At 42.1% G+C, this 21,875-nt stretch overlaps 1 protein-coding gene across 2 annotated transcripts in view; it reads right to left on the reverse strand.

Annotated features, from left to right (window-relative positions):
• Window positions 1–151: 151 nt before the first annotated feature.
• dip2ba (disco-interacting protein 2 homolog Ba) overlaps window positions 152–21,875 on the reverse strand; it is a gene marked incomplete at its 3' end in the record, with an annotated part of 34,743 nt that continues 13,019 nt past the window's right edge. Inside the window, 24 exon segments of one of the 2 annotated variants that reach the window (XM_038723490.1) lie at window positions 152–264; window positions 441–642; window positions 917–1,031; window positions 1,179–1,306; window positions 1,422–1,502; window positions 2,016–2,152; window positions 2,237–2,376; window positions 4,174–4,288; window positions 4,379–4,498; window positions 4,791–4,884; window positions 4,988–5,052; window positions 5,398–5,500; window positions 6,031–6,140; window positions 6,450–6,573; window positions 6,912–7,022; window positions 7,103–7,194; window positions 7,516–7,713; window positions 8,125–8,244; window positions 8,638–8,649; window positions 9,028–9,156; window positions 9,260–9,502; window positions 9,754–9,879; window positions 10,000–10,155; window positions 11,934–12,005. In XM_038723490.1, coding sequence (XP_038579418.1) covers window positions 152–264; window positions 441–642; window positions 917–1,031; window positions 1,179–1,306; window positions 1,422–1,502; window positions 2,016–2,152; window positions 2,237–2,376; window positions 4,174–4,288; window positions 4,379–4,498; window positions 4,791–4,884; window positions 4,988–5,052; window positions 5,398–5,500; window positions 6,031–6,140; window positions 6,450–6,573; window positions 6,912–7,022; window positions 7,103–7,194; window positions 7,516–7,713; window positions 8,125–8,244; window positions 8,638–8,649; window positions 9,028–9,156; window positions 9,260–9,502; window positions 9,754–9,879; window positions 10,000–10,155; window positions 11,934–12,005 — 2,906 coding nt within the window. 2 annotated transcript variants of the gene reach the window in all.

Raw genomic sequence — 21,875 nt, forward strand, 5'->3', positions numbered from 1 at the left:
AATAGCAACCGCATGAAGTTTATTTTGGCTCACTGTCCAGGTCTTAATGTTAGAGTCACAGTTACAGATTGCTTTAGATATAACAGTTCACAGTACTATAATCGAGGGTCAAGCATGGTCAAAGTGTGGTTCATGGTCTTTTTGACAGTACCTTTCGGATCAGATCCTGGTCCTCCACCACACCCAGCTCTCTGCCTATAGCCTGGGCGATCCGTTTCCCCGCCACCAAGTTCCCGACCAGCATAGAAGCAGGACCAACATCCACTGAACAGATCAAAGACAATCAGAGTCAGCTATACAGTGACACACCTTCAACGCTGAATTAATCAGACGTGATGCCAACAAAACAAACATAATAAACATGTAATACTTCTGATATTTCCTTCTTTGCGGTGATGTTATATAATAAGCATCGGTAGATACGGTCTGAGGCAGTCTACCTGGCTGTTTCTGCCGTGGCTTCGGCATGTTGGTAACACAGGTGTGCGGGCACATGAGAATATTACAGGGGTGCAGATTTCCCTCCAGAAAGTTCTGCTTGGTTTCACAGATGTGGATACCTCCAAGGGGAGTCTTTGGGAGGGTGTTGGCTGGGACGAGCGCGAGGCAGTACAAGCCGACCTGGTGGATACTGTCGATGGCCTGTGCAGAAAACACACATTACTTGATATAGTTTAATGGATGCAAAATTAACACAGTATACTATAAAAAAGTCCTTGTTGTTTCAAGGTTTGAGAACCTCAGTACAAACAAGTCCATCATGATTTTGAAAGGCACATAGCTCTTTCAAACAGAACTAAAGGCATAAAAAGAGAGAATGTGTGACACAACAAGAGTTAGTTAGTACACCTAAATAAACAAAAAAGAAAATATTTACTCACTATTCACCACAGGTGACAAGATGTATGTGATTTACCTGCAGTACTCGGCTCATCCACTGGAAGCTGTCCTCCTCACTGGCGTCAGGTCTCTGCTCTGCCACAATCACAATCCTCTCGTCATAAAACACCGTCACGGAGAACACAGCAATCCTGCATGAATGACATGAACATGTATTACAGAAATGGTCTACTGGTGTTTGTGTGCATCCAAGCAGCCTCTAATGGGGTGAAATTGTACACACAAAAAGAATAGTGAATGAAGCACACTGGCTCACAGGGAGCAGTCAAGTGTCTCACCTCCCCCTGTAAACTGTTTTGACAGGCTCCACTGCTAGCGCGGTGGCCACCAGATCGTCTGCGTTGTGGCGTCGCCCGCTCACCATCAGCAGCCCCTCAATCTTCCCCACAACAAACACCAGACTGCCCTGTGGAGCAGGAAGGTTGACTCAGCAAGGAACACAGAAGTCTCACTGCCCTTATTTCTCCAGTCAAATTTCAGAAAGCTGACTCTTTTTATTTGTCTGTATGCGTGTGCCTCACCGGTCCTACAAATCCAAGCAGACCAGTCCGACTGAAGGGAATTTCGCCTATGGGTGCTCCAGCTTGGTTAACAGGGATCACCTACAGATTAGCAGAGAAATCACACGTTGAACTCAAACACACAGCACAGTATGTCTCACCCTGGCATTATTTTCAAAGGTCTTAGAAATGTTTGTAAGTGGCTTACAAATTGTGTTACTGCAGTTAAAATTTTAGTTTAGGAAATAAAATGTCTTGGACAGAAACACTCTTATCAACTTCTTATGAAGTTTGTTCTCAGTGAATGATGGAATAAATACACTGTGGCTTCATCTAGTGATTATTTAAATATGTGCTTCTTTCCCATCCATCCATTTTCTAAACTAGCTTATCCTATGCAGGGTCAAGGGGGGACTGGAAGTGATCCACAGGCACACACTCGACAAGAAGCAGGGGACCAGGAAGTTCATTCTCAGGTTTTAACATGATTTTTTGGTAGAATTGTGATTTACATCTCTTGTCTCATAGCACATTTTTATGAGTTCTACAGTATCAAGAACAGACTGGAATGAGTCCTAGGCAGTTCCTAAACATGGGTTTTAAACTTTGACAAACCTCAAATGTGTTCTTGGTGACACCAGGCAGGCCGTAGTACATGGTGCCTCCAGCCCGAGAGTTGATGACAATCTCTCCTATTTCATCTGTCTTGCACAGCTGAGGGGGCCCGTCTGGTTTCACAATGCACATCAGAGCTGAAACACAAAACGGATCACATTAACATTATGTATGTTTACGTACCTGAATAGTGCCAATTAAAGCCAAGTGCAGCGGCTAACCTCCAGGCATGATGTGGCCCACATCCTGAACAGTGAGAGCAGAGTTCTTGTCCTCTGTGTTCACCCTGATCACCCCGTGGCTCAGCCCACCCATGGACAGGATGGCCCTGGCTGGTAGTGGAGCTCCTCGTGCACCAGGCCTTCAGAGAGGGCAAAAAGCGAAGTCAACGGGTCACACAGGAAGGCAGAAAAATAAGGTAACACAATGTTGAGATCTGCTGATACTAGGGCTGCACAATTTGGAGAAAAGATCATATTGCGATTATTGTGGACAATATTGCGATTTGATTACAATGGAACAAATGGTACTATGAGTCTGCTTACTTAATTATCAAGGAATGAGCGAAATACTGACATTTTGAAATGTGTATTTCTCAACTTGAATAAAGTTCAACAATAAAAAATATTTATAACAACAACTAGTAAAACAGATGTAAAACAGAACAAGCGGAGCTTGTTGCTCTACAGAGGAGGCGGCTAGGCAAGGAACACATATTGGCACACTGGCACTCAATGTCCATCTGTCTACTGCAATCTCTATCCACAACCTGAAGTAGGAACTGTACATGAGTGTATTAAATAAAGAGTATAAGGTTTAGTTAATAGTTTACTGTTAGTATAACTATAATGTACAGCATTCATTATAATTTCATATAACAAAATTTCTGTGGGTTGTTTTTTTAAAATTAAATTCTTGTGCAATCAAAAGCTCTATATTGGTCTCTCATTTGTTAATGATAAGTACTAACTTGTCAATAATCATATTGTTCAACATTTGAAAGTTTTCTGTAGCACGTCAAATTTTTTTTTAATGTCCCGCCCCATCCAGGCTGTGATTGGTCGGTTGATTAAAAGTGACTGACAAGCACGTCGGCTCTGTGAAAAGTTGAACATGTTGAAAACAAAAGGCACCGATACAGCTAACGTTAGTGATGACGTCTCTCTGTCTCTGACACAGAGCGACCGGAGAACCGGCATTTCTGTCGTTGCTCTGTTGACGAGCCCGACTATGTTGTAAACGATTAGCGGCGGGGCGGGATGTGGGGTTATGGTAGGTTGTTGTCTTAAAATTACTGGCACACTGCTCATAAAACATTTTTCTCATTGTAAGTAGGCTTATCTGTTTTTAGACACATGCCAGAGCCCGGTGTGGGCGCAGAGAAGAGAGCGTCACACACACCTTTTCTGACGACGCTGAAGTTAGCTTCCGATTCGGCAGTTAAGGGGAAAGTTAAGGAGAAATTAAGTTAATGCTTTGCCTAAAATGCATAACAGCTTTCACAGCAGTAAGGTGTGCAAAAAGCGGAGATTCGGTCGCTCAGCAACGTAAGTTAACTTTCACTTAATTTCCCCTTAACTGCCGAATCGGAAGCAAACTTCAGCGTCGTCCTTCCACACTTTTGCGGTTATGTAATCGCGCATGACGACATTGCGATTGCGATTAGATTAATCGTGCAGCCCTAGCTGATACACAAAACAAGTCTCGCTTTCAAAGTCAGTGGACAGATGAAGTAACGTAAAAATCACATGATTTGAGAGGGGGGATGACGTGAAGCAATGATTCACGGACTGGAATTGAGCCAGCCTTGTACCAGCTGAGCTAAGCAAGACATCATTTTTTAACTTGAACTCAGAAAAATATGATGTTGGGATGAAATGTGATTTTTTAAGTGGCTAGATGAATAAGCACAAAAGTCATGCAGTTGGTTTTAAAATCACATGCTTTGTTTATTTGCCATTGTTCCTCTTATTTGGTCGTCTTGCCACATCTTAGACAAGTCAGGTGGTCAGTTACATAATGATTTTTTAACATGTCAACAAACTAACACAATAAATGTGAGTTACTTAATGGTGAGTATTGTAAAATGACTCTTGTCAAGCAAAATGGCAGCAATTTTGAACTCCTGAGTATCAGAGTGTCTCTTTCCAGAGCATACCTTCGTATGGCCACAGTCAGGGCCTCAGGAGAGGTGGCGCATGGACAGATCACCTCAGGCTTCAGACCATGAGACTGAAACACATTCAGGAAGGCATCACACGATGACACAGACCCTGAAAACAAACAACGGATAAAAAACATTGGCAAAACAGGGTCAAAATTCACAATCCAACATGTTAAAATATCTGTACAAAGTCACTTACATGGGTTTGCTCCATCAGCCACAATAAGCATGCGTATGGAGGACAGGTTGATGTCCCTCTGCTCCTTATGGGCCATCATGGCCCAGTGGAGGTCACGGCACTTCACCAAGGCCACACGTGCTATCAGAGGGCAAGGGGAATAATGTTATACATGCTGCACTTACATACTGTATTTACAGTTTGTGAGTGCTATACTGTTTCTCCTTGACTTTTGTTTCCAAGTTTCCAAATTCAACTTGGTGACTTGTCTACTTTTATCATTTGAAATAACATATTTTAACAACACCCTTTTTTGTTTTCTTCATGTAATCTGTAAGATATATATGTTTATCTTAACAGAGAGAGAGAGAGAGAGAGAGAGAATAAAATAATGAAACTATACACATATGGAAAGATTGAACATTGGCTGAACCTTTGTGAATGTGGACCCTCTGCACCCAGGACATGGGACATGCTTTCATGACAGCATATGGCACTGTGATGGTGTGGATTCTGTTCATGACACTCTGGAAAAATCATACACATATTGTCAATGTCATATTGTGCTACATATCAAAGTTAAAACATTTCAACTGGTCTGGATATACAAATTGTTGCATTCAATCTCACCGTTAGGACGCCATGCCACAGGCCCATATCCTTCTTGCAGTCCAACACATTGACCAGTGTCTCCCCTGTGACATAAAAACACAAAAACACATGATGTGCAATCACCAGCTGTAAAAGATGCTTAACTTAGGTGCCTTCAAATATTTAATTTTGTGGTCCATTAGAGTGTATATTCTCCCTAATCTCAGCTTATCTTCTCTGAGGTGTCTCTCTTTGAGAAGGGAGAGAGTGAAAATAAATGATGGGGCAGGTTGCCCATGAAACGTGCTGCTGAAGAGCTCAAGAGCGGAGCACTGTTGAACCTTTAATCCTTAATTTATATTGCTTAAGTATGTCACCCATACACACAAAGAGAGTCAGCGTAAGAAAAGCGGGAGAGGTATAAGTTACATAAGACACTGAGCTCTGACCTTCACAGTAGTTACAGGCCTGCGACAGGGCTTGACAGTGGGTCAGCATGGAGATCTTGGATACAGCAACACCCATCACTGTCCCCTCCTTACTCGCTTTGTACTTTGGTGGAAGAGACACAAACACATCAACAAGGACAAAGTTAAATGGGAGCACAAGCTACCTGGAAATAAATACATTTCACGTTTCAATTTTAAAAGTATTTTCTTTACATGGCATAAAAAAGCCATAAATACAAGAAGTCATACTATGGAGTGTTAAATAAATGTAATTAATTGAAAAAATATATATTTAATTAGTCTATTTATTTTTTCACATCTTCTCTTTTTTATCAGGTAAATGTTTAAGTTAGTAAGTTATTGTATGTTTTCCAAAGTCACTTAGAAGCTAACATTTAATTTCGCTTTACCAAGTTTCCCATGCAAGACGTTTCAGTTTTGGGGCAGTAATGGCAAAGGCTCAGCCATCCTGTGACTCAAGAATTTGGAAAAGTAAAATGAAACCTACTTGAGAATTTCAGAGGATTAATAAATAGAAGCTACATCGTTCTATAATTTATTTATGACCAGTAAAATCTATTCAACTGTGCTTGATAACCAAAATAGGAATGCTAAAAGTGTTATTCTATGTACCTCTATATAGGCGGTGTCTGTGTTGGCAGTGGGGATGTGAGGCTGCCAGTCTTTGGATGGTTTGGTCAGGTACTTAGTGTCTGTCACTACCCATTTCATCCTTGGCCATCCTAGTAAACATAATTACAACATCACAAAGGGACACAGAGAAACATTTTAGCTGACATAAAGCAAATAAAAAGTGTGTTTAGGCATACTAATTTGGAGCCGCACCAAATTGACAATGTTCACTCGCCAACCTCTTGGTTTTAAGGTCAAAAGGTAAACAGCCAATACATTACAAGCAGAGTGACCAGGGAGCCACCTGCTCATATGCTGAGGCCCTAAATTGGCTAGTGAACATCATATTCCATTTAATGAGTCTATCTAATGTCTCCCAAAGAGACTGGGCCAGACATGACTGCATTGGTCTGACTGACCTTTGAACTGGATGATCTCTCCGTTTGGTGTCTTGGGCAGCCCCTTGAGACAAACCTCACTGGTGAGTGCCAGACTGACACCACAGCTGCCCAATAGAAAGCCGATCTGCTGGCTGCCTGCATCCTATGGAGAGAGACAAGGGTCAAGAGACCTATGACACAACAAGGAGAGGCCAGTATGCTACACAGTTAAAATTGACATAGTTTACCATTTATTAAGTGCCACGATATTCAAGATAACTCAGATATTATATATAAGACAGATATTGTCATAAAATGTACCAGCCATTGTGGGGAGCGACACTACGTGCTTTTGGTATAAATTCTAGGCATAAATTTCAGACCTGACTGAAGTCGTTCTGAATCCCTGGGTTTTTATTTGACCACAAAGAATTGTATCTGATTTTGTATTATTCAGAGATCACCACAGAGGAATTCACTTGACAACACTGACGTCGTTACCTGTCTTGACAGTGGCACCTCAATGGGCACAGGGATGACCTCGGCTAACAGGCAGCCATAGAAAGCCACCCAGAACATGCCAGGGTCGCTGTTTGGATACACCAGCGCAACCTAAGAAACAGAAAAACTTATTTTCCTTTTCCATGTTCCTTTATACTTTACATACTGAGTGGTGACTAACAGACTCTTACCCGATCTCCAGGTTGTAGGACCGGTTCTGTCTTGGTGCCCAGTTTATTCAGAAGTGTATAGGCCAGTTTCAGACTGCGACTCCATAGTTTACCTGTGGAGAAGAAAAAAAAAAAGATTATAAAATGTCCTGTTTGTTGTTTTTTTACCATGTATTAATGTTGTATAACTGATGCAGCACCGTTGAACTCCACAACCCACTGTAGCTCAACACCAGAGGAAATGTACTGTGGGTGTTATTCTGCTCAAGCCAACAAATATTTAGTCACTTTAACTCATATCATATGCAAGAAATAGCTCACACTTACATTTGGTGGTCACAATAACATGGACTTCCTAAACTAACAAGTGGAACAAAAACTTTTGCTGTTTACCGTCTACATTAACATTTCTAGGAATGGAGGGTGTTGCTCACCATAAGTGAGCGTGTAGAGGGGTTTGCCGGTAATATCCAGCGCAGTGAGGGCAGGGCTCTTGGCCTGGGTGGCCCCCCATCGGGCCAGGGCAGCCTGCAGGGCAGGGGGCCAGTTACTGACAACTCCGAGGGGCTCCCCCTTCACTGGGATGATTTGACGTCCCTCTGGCTTTGGGGTGTTGGGGTCCGGCTGGGGCACTGGACAATAACAGAGGTCATTATATGATACAGGATTAGGGGCAACACAACTGATATGTCACAAAAATTATTATAGTATCCAACAGAACTGAGTGGCCAAAGAAACTTGTGTGGACAATTAGTAAGGGTGTCATCAACCATTCAACTGCCAAGATTTCCTTGCTACTGTCATTACTGACCGGTGTGGTTTATTTTTAAAATAATAGTTCTCTCTGGCTAGTGCAAAATTGTAGATACATAATTTTGGCATTTTTTTTCTCCGGCTTTGATTAACTGTGGGATGGGTAAGATTCATGTATGATAAATGTGCTCCTGTGTATAAGCTAATACCTAATGATTATTTCACTTTCCCCCCATTTTTTTCTAACAAAAAGAAAAACAAAACATGAACACATATGCACAATGTCTCACCTTCTACAATTTCCTCAGAGTCATCAACGAAGAATTCGCTGAGCGGTGGTCTCTTTGGCCGTTTGAGTGTGTTCAACAGCTGCTGGATCTTAGTTGACACCCTGCTGTTGACAGGCACGCCTGGACAAACACCAAGAACAGCCAGCGTCACAAACATATGGAAACAACCAAAGAAACACGTGCACACACCCACACATGCAAAACTATTCTAACACAGATCTCTACTTTATATCACACACACACACACACGCACACACGCACACAGGCAGAACCCTACGCACTAGCACACAGTCAGGATCAGAGTCAGCAGCAGGAAGGATTCAAAAGGGAAACTGGTACTTGAGGAGACACAGATTGGACGATCTTAAGGGAAACAAATATAGGACGCTCTCTACGTCTACACCTATGACACAAGACAGACATAAAGACAGAGAGAGAGACACCAGGCTGGAAAGCAAGCTGATCTGGGCCTCTTCAGCATCCCTCCCCTTCCCGAGTTTCGATTTATATTACCTTTTCTTTTTCCTTTTTTTAAATCAAAGGCAAGACAGGGACAGGATTAATGGACCCAAAAGAAAGAACACAAAATATCTGTTGTTAGCAGCATTCACCACACAGTGAAATGAGGATAATGGTCAGATAATTCTGGATGAACACGAGCAGATTGTTTATGGACTTGAGTGCACTCCAATCAGCTTGGTCACCACATTCGATCAATGCAAGACAGAAAACTTCACCATGGTGCAATGATTAGGACATGCAAATGGATTTATCTCCCAATCTGAACTAAACAAATTTCAGGAATAAAAAATTACTGTGATTTTGCTCCCCATACAGCAGAAATGTACACCCTGGTACACGCATATATACCACCAACAGACATTTGTGTACGTGTGATTGTACCGTCGGCGGTATCCAGCATGCTGGAGCGGCTCTGTCCACGGCTCATGCCCCTGACCGCCGGAGGCAGGTCCACCCTTGACCCTCTCTCCTGAGGAGTGGAGGATGTCACATCTGGGGGGACACTGTTTTCTAGAGGAGAAGAGAGAGTGAGCATCATAACTTATAGCAACAGCCAACCATCACTGTTGTGTATCCTTTATTATAACTGGAGCTATTTATCAGTGAAGTTTACCTATGCGTGTGTGAGCCAGGACATCGGCCAACAAGGAAGCAGCAGGTGAGGGCTGTGGCTGAGACTGTGGCTGGGTCTTGGGCTCTCCATGGGAGAGGGTTGAGGAAGCAGATGAGGACGTGGAGGAGCTCTGGACGGAACGGTTGATCCAGTAATCAGGGCTCTGCAGGCTCTGGGCCAGCACTGCACTGAGAGCTGCCTTTCTGCGCAGTGAGCCCTCATCCTCTGATGCAGAAGATGTGTCTGATGGAAGGAGAAAATCCTGATTATTTAGATATTTTTACACTGTTTAGCCCCAAACGACACATTTGGAATTTTGTCAGCTACAGAGCAGCACCCCTGCAGTTGGCAGGGACACAGTATCTTTCTTGCTCCATAAACACTTAAGTCATGTGGACACTTTATCCAGAGGGACTGAAGGTTTATACTGTAAATGAAAAGCATATTCCTTACACTGACCAGCTACCCCACTGAGTGTGACAAATTTAGTTTACCTGGAGGTGTGCAGGTATCTATGGGCGACTGGACAAAGGCTGAGCGTCTCTTGGTTGGCATGGGCAGTGCCATCTTCTCTTCTTTGTGTTTGGCCAGTGCTGCCTGCACAGCCTCTGTGTGGATATCTACATAAACAGACAGAATAAACATGGTGAGACAAAATGAGCGGGGTACACAGAAAGAAAGAGAAAATCGCTTTGTGAAAAGTGTGTGTTTTTTATGTACGCTGTATGCATCCTGTGTACCTGATCTGTAGCGATCATCCCTGGCCCCTCCACTGCGGTGTGTGCGGTGGTGTCTGGAGGCTGAAGACGTGGAGGGGCCCGGGGCCTCAGGACTCGGGCTGGGGTCGACACTGTGGCCAGGAGAAAGCTGTACATCTGGCAGAGAAAGATCCACATCTACAGAACAGAAGCAGGTGTGTGCAAAGACAATAAGTGCAACATTACTGAACAACAAACAAACACGAGCTTTTGGAAAGCTGCACACTTTTGCTTTACATAATGCCATTACAACTGCATGTAGGCATAAATATTACATGATACATCGAGAAGCTCTCTAAATTTAACCTCACTAGAGAGTGTTTGAGAATGAAGTGAAATAAGGACAAGTACTTGACTGATGTATCTTTATACTGTTAATGCAGTACATGAAACTAGGCTAGATTCAAGCAAATGTATTTTTAGACAACTGTCCTCTCCTCCCAGTGGGCCTGGGCAACAGAGTCTCAGTGGATATGATGGTTCACAGAAATGAGGAGGCCCGAAGGGACAGGTGCAGGAGCAGGAAGTAACCTTTAGCGTTTCAAAGCTTCCAAATACCTGCTTATACATCCAGGGCAAGCTGCCTATGACATGACAAAAAGCAGAACTCACAACAACTAGGGCTGGGCAATAAAACAATAATGATAATTATCGCAATGTAATTTTCCTCAATAACAATATAATAAATGTTCAATATATCGTCAATAAATATTTGATTTAATTCATCTGAATCAAGAACCAATTAGCACTTAATTTTTCTATTAAAATATTTATTTAGTTGAAAAAGATATCTCAGACTTGTGAAGTGATCCACTGTTTGGCAAGTGTTTGTCACATTCTGACCATAAAGAAAAGTTTAACCACATAATTAACCATCTGGTTTCTTCAATTTTCACTCAGAAGCAAAAATCTGCCTATAAATTCGAAATAAATAATGATTTGACATATATCGTGATAATTATCGATATCAAATGATACGAAACGTTTTTATCGTAATAACATTTTTGGCCATATTGCCCTGCCCTACTAACAACCATGGGAATGTAACTCAAGTTTCAAATATGCAAGTGATCCATATGAGATTTAGATTTTTAAAGTCCTTTTCAATTCCCTGTGTGCTCAAGTCAAAAACAAGGCCAAGGTTAAACTAGCAGGAAAAGACGTTCAGTATTCTACTTTTTAAATTAGCTCACATTGACTCATCAAGAAGGATATTTTCATGCCAGTGCTAATGTAATGCAATTGTCCTGAGGAAAGACCACACCCTCATGTGAGTGAGGTGGCTGAGAAAAAAACACAACAGATCCGCTTACCAACGAGGACAGAGGTGACTGGCTCGTCGTAGTACAGTGAAACTCTGGTACTTCCCTACTTCTGTGGCTTCTTGTAAACCGAAACTGGTTTAAGCAAATTGTGTTCAAAGTTTCAAAATCGGCAGCACACACTCTGACGCATTCAGTGGTTTTTGTTATTCTTGGGATTTTCTACAGTGGTGCAGTTATTAGAAGAGATGTGCCTGTATGTGTGGTTATCATACGTCAGTTCCTATTTCGGCCACTAGAGTGCCACAGAAAGCCAGGAATTCTCTTGGACAACTTGGACAAAGAGAATCACAGTCACAGTGGACATTCAGTGAAGTTACTTTTTCTTTTTTTTTTTTTCTTTTTTTTTAAATCAAGATGAGAAAAACACAACACACAACACACTCAAATTGTTGTTGTTTTTTTATAGTTGTTGATGATCAGCTGAGATCCAACTTCCAGCGTACTGAAGTAATGACTTGATGAGCTGTTCTGATGTAATTACTTTAAGTTTCCACATTACCAAGAATGCTGACAGATGAGGTGGAAATTATACAGGAAAGAGAGAAGCAAGGCTTGGAAGTGAAATGAGGTAAATCAGGGAGGGTTTCTTACTTGGCAAATGGGAGATGTAGGAGGCCAGCAGCTTGGCTTTCTTCTTCTCATAGCCCTTCTGCGTGATGTCACCTAGGAGCGAGAACAGCGACACCACACCGTTAGTCATAATTACCACACAAACACCAGGCAACTGCGCACACAGACACACACACATGAACCAGATGAAGTACACACAGCACTCCTCCGACACACAAACACACAGCCCTCTGCTTTAGCTAATACATTTGCACGGGTTGAGTCATAATAATAATCCTCTTTAAACCAAATCTACTGAACTCCACATGTTGACGGCTCAGTCCATTCACAACAAGGCAAGGAGATAACTACACCATTGTGCGGCCTTATATTAGCCCCGGTGAACAAACATGATGAGTGCACAAAAACCTCCTCTGGGCTATGAAACCCAAATATGATTACGACAACTAGCAGATAACTGTGCCCGGTCAGAGAACAATGGCGAAACTGACGGCTATCAGGAACAGTTGGGATAGTAAGCAGAGAAAAGAGAAAGCCATGTGAGCCAGTTTCACATGAGACTCAAGGATTTACCCCCCTCTCCCCACTGTACACCCAGCCTCACCCCTTCCCTTCCTCATTCGGCCTTGGACTGGCAGGACTCCCACAGTCAGAGTTTGTTGGAGAGCAACAACGGCGAGACAAAGTCTACTTAACTGGGACCCCAAAACACACAATCTGTTTGTGCAGCAAACATGCATGTGAGACACACCCCATCCAGTTCACTAACATACATACACACACAAACAAACTATCCCACTAATGCAAACACTCTCTCAGTTATTCCCCTTCCTCTGTGTCCAGTGATAGCGCCGTATACTATGTCAAGTGCAATGTTGCCAAAGGACTGCTTAGCCTCAATCCCGACACCTCCTCCACACTTTAACCGGTGACAACAAGTCACGTACTGATACAAGGAGAAAAAGGAGAAGATTAAAGAGGAGGGGGTGATAAACACATGGTGAGAGTTACTGGATGGAGCAAGAGGGAACAACAGCCTGGTGTGTGGATGAAGAAAATGAGGAGAGAATAAGGGGGAATGCGGGGGGGGGGCTGGATAAGCCGGCACTGGGTGGGGTTGTCCCATGTGTGACTCAGATTCTGTGTGTTGTGTCTTAAAGCTTTCTCACACTCTAGTCCACTATCTAATGGTGTGTGAGGAGTTCGCCTGGAAAAACAACAGAATCAGAAAGTAAGTTCCCCTTAGGGCCGAGTATGTAGATTGTCCAGAATGGGTTGGGACTCATATTTCTGATCCTTCCCATGCAGAAAACCCTTGAGGTTTCACAACACTGTGAAATCATGAGAAACAGCGGAACAGGAGCAGGAGGGAGTAAGTCAGAGACCGTTTCAGTGAGAGGGAGCGTGTGATTGAGCGCTGAGTGCTTTGTCATTATCTGCGTAAAGACGCTCAAATGGGGTGGCCAGCACTGAGCTCCGACTTCACGCCTGGGTACACAAACTAGCCTGAAATCTACTTGAAACGAAAAACACAGCAGCAAATTACAGTCCCTTTTTTTTGTTTCTCCTTCTCTCACACATGCCACAGACTTGTTTATGTGAAGGGGTAACACTTTACAGACAGACATGCAAGCACGGCAATCAGCAGCAAATTGATTGCAGTGGACTGGAGCGTCATTGTTGTTGGAGACAGGGTTCTGTCGAGCCTAGTGCTGGTGCTCGAGTGGTGCCCGGAGGGAGAGGAAGGGAGGGTTGGAAAGATGGGAGGGAGGGCAGTCATTAACACAGACAGAGGGGAGTCTGTATTGGTGTGGGGCGTGACAACAGGCGTGGACTGGCACGGCCACAGTGGCTCTGTGGCTGGCGGTGGGCAGAGAGATACTGAGGGGTTGACAGAGCGACTGTGACAGCTGCTTGAAAACAGAGGAAAAGCTGTATGTTTTGAGAGCAAGAATGTGGTGTTTTGAGTGTGAGCATGAGCATAACAGTACAGTGACTGTGTGCGTGTGTGTGTAATCTGAGGTCAGAGGAAAGGATATGAGCGTTACCCCACCCTGTGAGTGCACTGCCAAAAATCGTCTCCCTGTGTCTGTCTAGAGAAAGAGGAATGTGCTGATGGGAGAACACCGTACTTAACAGAGAGGGCCAACTGGCCAGGAGAGCTAGCGCAATGGCCAAAAACTCCCCTGAGGTGCAGGAAGTGAATGTATCTGTGTGTGTGTGTATACAGCTGGTGCAGGTTAAGGGGTGCTACAGTACACAGAGGAATGAATGCTGACTGAGCTTGGAGCAGAGTGGCATTACAGGCCTCCTCTGTGATATGTGTGTCAGTGTGTCAAACCACCACGCCGTGTGTGTTTTGTTGTCCAGGCATATGCTGGACCTGCATAAACATAGTTTTGGTAGAGGCAGTCTGTTTGGCAAAGTGTGTCTGTAAAAAAATGGCTCTCAGATGCATAAACTGATTGACAAAGGTCATCTAATTTCTGTAAGCAATCGTCATCCAGGCCTTTAAAGTTTGTCTGTATCAAGCTGCTTGTGTGAACAGCCTGACCAATGTGGCTGTTTCAGAGCTCACTGAAGACGAGATGACTGTGACCCTCTAACTGCTGCTGTGACCTCAGGACAAGCCATATTTACAGCTGATCCTCTCACAGCTGACAGTGCAGGGTCAGGGAGCGGATGAACACACACATAAACACCATTCCCAGTCACACCAATGATTACAGCCAGATAAAGCATGTCCTAACATAAAGGGATTTTACAGCAGAAGTCATGCATCCAGGCATTAGTGACCACTTCAGTTTTAATCGGCACACAAGGCTTTTCCGGGTCTGATCCAGCACATTGGAGATATGTGTGTTTGTGCAGCTCGTCTGTGTGCCATGAATCAGTTCATGCGCAACATGACAGTTGAAGCCATCAAATTTATCTTTCTCAGATTTGCAAGAAGAAGTCTCCTGCAAAATTCTGGTTAAACTGTACAAGTATGGCTATTGACATGCCATGCTGTGAGCTTATGGGTGACATAAAAAAAAAAGAAAGAAATAAACTTCTTCTAAAAATGTTTTGAGTTGGATAAAGTCAACTGATACCTTCAGCCCACTCTGTTTAGTATCCAGAGACGTGGATCTATAATATTAGCGGCTTCATGGACACCAGGATGAAGTGTAATGGCCCCACGGACGGCTTCTGTCAGTAAATCTCAACACTGAAATCTTTATGGGAAGTAATCATTACATCCATCACAGACAGAGACCCTGCTTCTTGAGGAAAGGTCCAATAATCCACTACATTCAAAGTATGGCTTACATGAAAGAAATGCAAGAAAAATACAAGCTGTCTAGATGCTGCAAATGGTACTAAAAGAGTACTAAACATTAATGTCTTGATAGAAGTGGGCTTGTCCGAGCAGCTGAAATGTTGAATCATCTGACTGACTGACTGAGGCTGACACACGTTTATCAGGTCACTCTTAACAATGAACTAAATATTTGTCTTTCTCAAAACAAACCTAAAGAGGAACACTAATACCACATCAATGGTGAATAAATGATGAGTAATGACCAGTGGTATGAGAACGGCACACAGTCAGAGACGCATATAGTAAGGAAAGGCTGAGGTTATGGTTATAAGAGCACGCTGTGTGGTGGTGAATACACAATGAAACACAAACGAACTGGGACAAATCCTAACCAGAAGCACCTAAAACCTTATGAAATACTCCAGGTCATTCATCAACGGGTGAAATTAATATTGGAATTAGTAGAGGACTTGAAAGGATTTATTCGGTTTGTGTTGATAATCTGAGCGAGCAGTTTAATTCCTGCTGCCACCATCAGCAAACAGCACTTTGGTATGCATTTACATAAAACTCCAACAACACCACCACCAGTGTGCTCCCCCAGCTATTCTTTAAATCAGAGCAACACCTGCTGCCAACTTTTATACAGTGTCATTGCTTTTTCATCTTAACTGATGGAAGTTGGTGCTTGAAAAACCGTTTTTAATTTTGGAAAATGTTCCTCTCTGCCTGAGAGGCTTAGTGAAGCACTTTTTTTAATGCCAAAGTTTACCATCTGTTTTGTGGCCAGAGCACATTTTCTTAAATGAAAAACCCACAGGCAATTTGAAAAAGCGAGTGTGGAAGTGCCTTTAGTTGTTTTTTAAAGAAGAGAGGTTATAGATGAATATGGCAGTAATGAACATGTTTCTGCCAGCAATGCGGGGACCAGATTATGGAAACACTCCAGAAGAACCTAAGACGAGCAAGCACAGTTTCCAGGGGTCTGACTAAAGGGCAGAGGTCACTGCCGGGCTAATGTTTCCTCTTTAAAACAGAATAATGAGCAAATAGTGATGCTAGCAGACAGGAGAGTCTGGACTGTGGTTAACACACGTCCATCCACCAACCTGCGACACACAATCAGATTAAACTACAGTGCAGTGGTACAAGACTGTGTATGTGTTGTTAGGGGCAGGGGCATCTCTATGGACTGACTAAGTACAGGTAGCTGTAGCTGATAGCTGAGAGGATCCTGGATCCACAGCTATCCATTCTAGTTTCATTGTGGGCCCTTCCCACGTGAGGGGCGCCTATACTCAGACCCCAGCCACATTAATTCGTTTTCGTTTTAAAACGTTTGCGCCTCCCGTACAGACTAAAATGGTGAAAACAAAGACCTAAAACGGAGAAGTTTGGAAATGCTGCAGACGACTCCCAGTCTGTTTTCCGCCGACACAGTCGCTTTTAACTCCCGTGTTACATTCAGAAACAGTCCCAGCTCGTTATTGATCCATGACAAAAAAATATCTGGTGTGGTTCTTCGTCTGTAGTACCAAATCTTCTGTAACTACAGAATAAAGAGACCATCTACCTCATGTTTACACCGGCACGCACATGCCCAGTGTACGTGAATGGCCGTGGTCGTTTTAATGTAGACGGAGATCACCTCTGATATGCAGCATAAACGCTGGTGTGAACAGAGATCATATTCGTTTTAAAACTCTGTTTTTAAACAAAAACGGAGTAGTATGGAAGGGGCCTCAGTCCCTCCTTGTCCAGCTCCCCTGGTTGGGGGTACTGAATGGCTTTGGGAGTCAGCTGATTAGTGTCCAAGCACGCCCCACAGCCCCCACCAGTTTACCACAACCACACTAAGCTCACACATGAACAAGCTTTAACCATTTTCATGTCAAATGAACAACAGGCGGTGAGTCAGTTTTTCACTTCTCTGTTGATGATGTGAACAGCACTGATGTCATTAAATATGGGTTGTTTCATTTCTGTTGAGGTTACAAACACAAAACACATCCGTACATTGCACAGACCACTGCAACCCCCCTACCTTGCGCACACACACACACACACACACACACTTAGCCCCCCCTCTGGCAGAGCTCTGTAATTACTGTGGCCAGATTAGCATCCAGCTCTCGTAGGAAGTGACATGATTGTTTCTGCCACCCACAGTTTCCACTTGCCTAACAGTATCAGTTCCTCTCTGCACACACACAGGCACCTACATGTCACTTGTCAGGTTACTTGCAAACACATGACTGTACACTCTCAAACAGCTACACCACAGTGAGAAAGCAACTACCTAGATTACACAGATAGTGATAAATAAAATGTGAGAATCAACCAGCATTTTTGGCTCTATCCTAATCTGTAATCTGAGATTACATCTAACCTAACAGATTAAGTCGCTGCGTCTGGACATTTCGGTGGACTTGCTAAAAGGGTAGATGACAAAAATGTCTGAACTGAGGCTAGCCTCCAACCATGTAGTGTAAGCTTATCTAGTTCATGATCGGGCTTCTAGCCAGTGATTCTGGTTCAATCTGCACAAAGATGTCTTTGTTTATTAGTGGTTTATTGTCTGTGACAAATGTGACGCTAACAACACTCTTACAACTCAATCTCATGAGATATAGATACCAATTAAAGAAAGCTATAATCCTGTAGGGTCTCGGTGAGCAGATGACAGCAAGAAGATGCACAGAGCACAAACAAAAATACTCTCACAAAATGCCACAGTACATGCAAATACACACATAAACACAGGGCCTGCGACGGTAACGTCACCCACAGGATCTTATTTATAGAGACTCTGAGCAGAAACACAAAAACAATAGGCAGACTGTGCTGAGAACATGGCTAAATAGCACTCAGCAGGAAATGCAAATTAATTAATCTGACACCAAGGCCATTTAAATTAGAAACTAAATAAATGGAACCAGTTAGATTAGATAAAATATTAAATTCCAACACTGTGGATGGGCATTCACATGTATGATTTATTCTTTCACTTTTCATTTTAATACTGTGAAATGGAGTTTAACCAATGACTCTATTAATTGATTAGTCAACTGACTGGAAAATAAATGGCAACTAGTTAATAGTAATTATTCAAGAAAATACACTACGAAGTTTTTAAACCAAAACGATCTCCATCCACACCAGCATTTTAGCTGTGTATCAGAATTGATCTGCGTCTATATTAAAAAAAACGACTGAAAACGCATTTGGTGGAAGCAGATTGTTTACTCCGCAGTAGCAGAAGATTTGGTGAAAGAAAAAAAGTAATATTACAGACGAACAACCACAACAGAGATTTATTTGCATGGACCGACAACGAGGTGAAACTGTTAGTGAAAGTAACATGGGAGTATAAAGCGATTTTGGCGGAGGAAACAGACTAGGAATCGTTGCAAAGTAAATAAGCACAGTACAAGTGTTATTTACACAGTTTAAATTTTTTTAATAAAAATAACAAAACATCAACAGTGTCTGTAGCATTGTGTTTTTGGCCCAATCAGGAAGCCAAACGTGAGAGTCTGCGTCAGTGTTTCTAAAGTCCTCCGTTTTCACCTGTCCGCACTAAAACACAGTAAAGCAAAAGGTCTGCCTGTGTGGTTGTGGCCTTAGTCAAGCAAGCAACTAAATACCGCTTTAGGAAATTGCTATGGGCATTTTTCACTATTTTTTGATATTTATAGACCAAACAATCTATTATCTAAGATAATAATCATTCAAATACCAAAATAATGAAAACAGTCATTATTTGCAGCTCTACTGTGAATACACTGTTTTACCAAAAGATAGTTTGATCAGATTATCTGCATTTTAAACCTTGCTTGGTCAATTGTCATCCTCACAGTACTATAAGAAAATACAAGGTATATTTTGGGTATTTTAGCATATCCTTTTTTTCTATTTAGCAATTGTGAAACTTTTATTGGTGTAATGCGCCTCATCGAACTTTAAAAAATAAATAAATTAAACATAATTTATTCTGAGGCATCAGAGCTTGAACTGAATAGGCAGCCACACCCTCAGGACTGTGCAGAACTCTGCAAATCTTCACGTACTTTTTCTCAGTGTATCAGCAGCTGAATCACAGCTATTAAATATCAACAGCAATCAGTTCGCACTCAGGGGGTATTTTATTCATGCCTGGAAAGTGACTCAAGTATTTATACAAATGCCTCCCGCCTCCAGGACCAATGTTTTCCACTCCAAAAGCAGAGCTACAATTCCTTTGGGAGTCAGCGAAGGTGAAGTGTTATCTGGATGGCTGAAGAAATCTGCTGGCCAGCTGAGAAAAAGGCGGGAGTTCATCAATGGGAGTGTAATTTCTCTGGACAGAATCTCCATCGGAAACAGAGATTTGGTTCGTATTTGGTTGCTTGGAGGGCAGAACCAGCAAGTCTTTACTCATTTAGTCTTTATTCATTTAGCTGACGCTTTTATCCAAAGCGACATACAATTGCTATATGTCAGTTGCTCCAGAGGTCACACACCTCTGGAGCAACTAGGGGTTAACTTAAGGCCCATTTATACTCCTTCATAGGGTTTACGCACTTGCTCTGGGACACATTGGTGTCTCACAGTGGATTTGAACGCCGGTGTCTCACACCAAAGGCATGTGCGCCTTATCCACTGCACCATCAGACCCTTTAGCAGGTCAATAAATACAAACTCATGGTATGGGGTCACTACATTTCATGCTCTATTTAAAATTTCAGTCTTGGTCTCAACGTTCCCATTGATGAATTATACTGAAAATATACACACAAAATAAGACACATGACATTTTGAGTTTTCCATTAAATGTAAAAAAGGTATTGAAGTGTTTAAATCAAGTGAAATATCAAACTGAATACTGTGGACAAAACAAGACATTTGAGGACTTTATCTTGATCTTATATAAACACTGATGGGCATTTTTCACAATTTTCTGACATTTTATAGAGCAAACAACTAATCGGTAAAATAATCCCCACATTAATCGACAATGAAAATAATCGATAATGATGAATGCAAGTTGCAGCCCTAGTACAATACGTCATGAACATCAACAAGACATCTTGTTTTTTCCTCTATCTTAACAGATCCTATGACAGATGCTGATATGCGAAGAATGTCTTTTGTGTTTTGAATTACTACTATGATGCGCTACATTATGATAGTAAGAATAACAGATTAGCACAGATCATTTCAAGTGAAAAAAATTCTGTGGTGTCAAGGCTTTCAAACAAAAGGTATGTCACTTCTGTGTTTGCCAAAATACGGACAGCGTGAGGGAGCACAGAGGATGTAACGAAAGGTGTGAGCAGTATTGAAAACTGACAGTGAAACCATGCAAGTGGCACTAGTAGGAAAGCAAGAAGGTGGGGCTTACAGGGAACTAGAGAGAAAAGAACAGAAAGACAAAGGCGAAGCAACTCACCATGTACATACACACAAAGTCACTGTGTTAGTTAGTTGTGAGGAAATCACACAGCCCTTCAGCTAAGCACCTTCACCATCATAAAAACACACACATTCATATGAACCAACATACTGGCCAACTTTCAATTCAACTCTCCCTGACTCAAACACCTAATTGTTTCATCAAATCAGACCTTCCTGTATGGGATAAAAACACTTTAGCTCAATTGTGTTGGACCTACTAAGATGAAAATCAGACTGGACTGTCAGCATCCTGAAGTTATTTTTAACAAAGAAATAAAACAAATGTTCCTTCCAAGCTTTTAGAGCATTCACATTATGTTTGAGTACAGACTTCCTCCATTACTTCTATTACATTGTGCATTTTATACTGGCAGAGACGGCACTCTGGAGCCAGCTGTGTGAGTACAGTGGGGTTTTGAGCCAGGAACAGTTAACAGCATTGACAGCGCATTTCTACTTTTGACTTATTGAGAAAGGACAACTGGAGAATAGAGCACTTTTGATATCGCTAATTATTGCGATAAGTATAGAATCTTTAAGGCTGATTTTTGCTCCTGAGCGAGAGTTGAAGAAACCACATGGTTAATTGTGGTTTAAACTTTTCTTTATGGTCAGAACAAACACTTGATGCCAAACAGTGGATCACTTCACAAATCTGAGGCAGAACATTCAAAACAATTATGATAAAACCGTTGTCAACAAATATGCATGAGTAAAATTAAGTAAAAAGCTTTTTTCAGTCCTTTTTCCTCAACAAAATAAACATCTTAATAAAAAAATTAAGTCCTAGTTCACATATGATTCAAGTGAATGAATCAAATATTTATTGACTATTAATTGAACATTTGTTATATTGTTATTGAAAAAAATCCACAATAAAATCACAATAATTATTGTTATTGTTTTATTGTCCAGCCCCACTAGAGCGCCTAACTCTCGTACCTGAGGTCACTGGTTCGAGTCAGGACCGTGCAGAACAAAAAAATAAAGGGCTTGCCGGGCAGGCCGTGTTTTTGTCTGAGCTGACAGACTCCGACAAGATGAGAGGAAGCGGACTCTCCTTTGGTTATACATCAATGATGCTTGGTGCGCAAACACAGTCAAGATGGACACAGTTTCCTTTTACTTTTTTCTTGCATTCATTACACTTTTTATGTGAAGATGAAAACTATATTATCACCTTGTTGCTGCCAAAAAATCTAACCGCGATTTTTCTGCCAGAT

This window comes from Micropterus salmoides, unplaced genomic scaffold (genome assembly GCF_014851395.1).
Source record: "Micropterus salmoides isolate LMB-PRFRI ecotype aquatic unplaced genomic scaffold, ASM1485139v1 Ms_hic_scaffold_16, whole genome shotgun sequence".
NCBI classification, from domain to species: domain Eukaryota; kingdom Metazoa; phylum Chordata; class Actinopteri; order Centrarchiformes; family Centrarchidae; genus Micropterus; species Micropterus salmoides.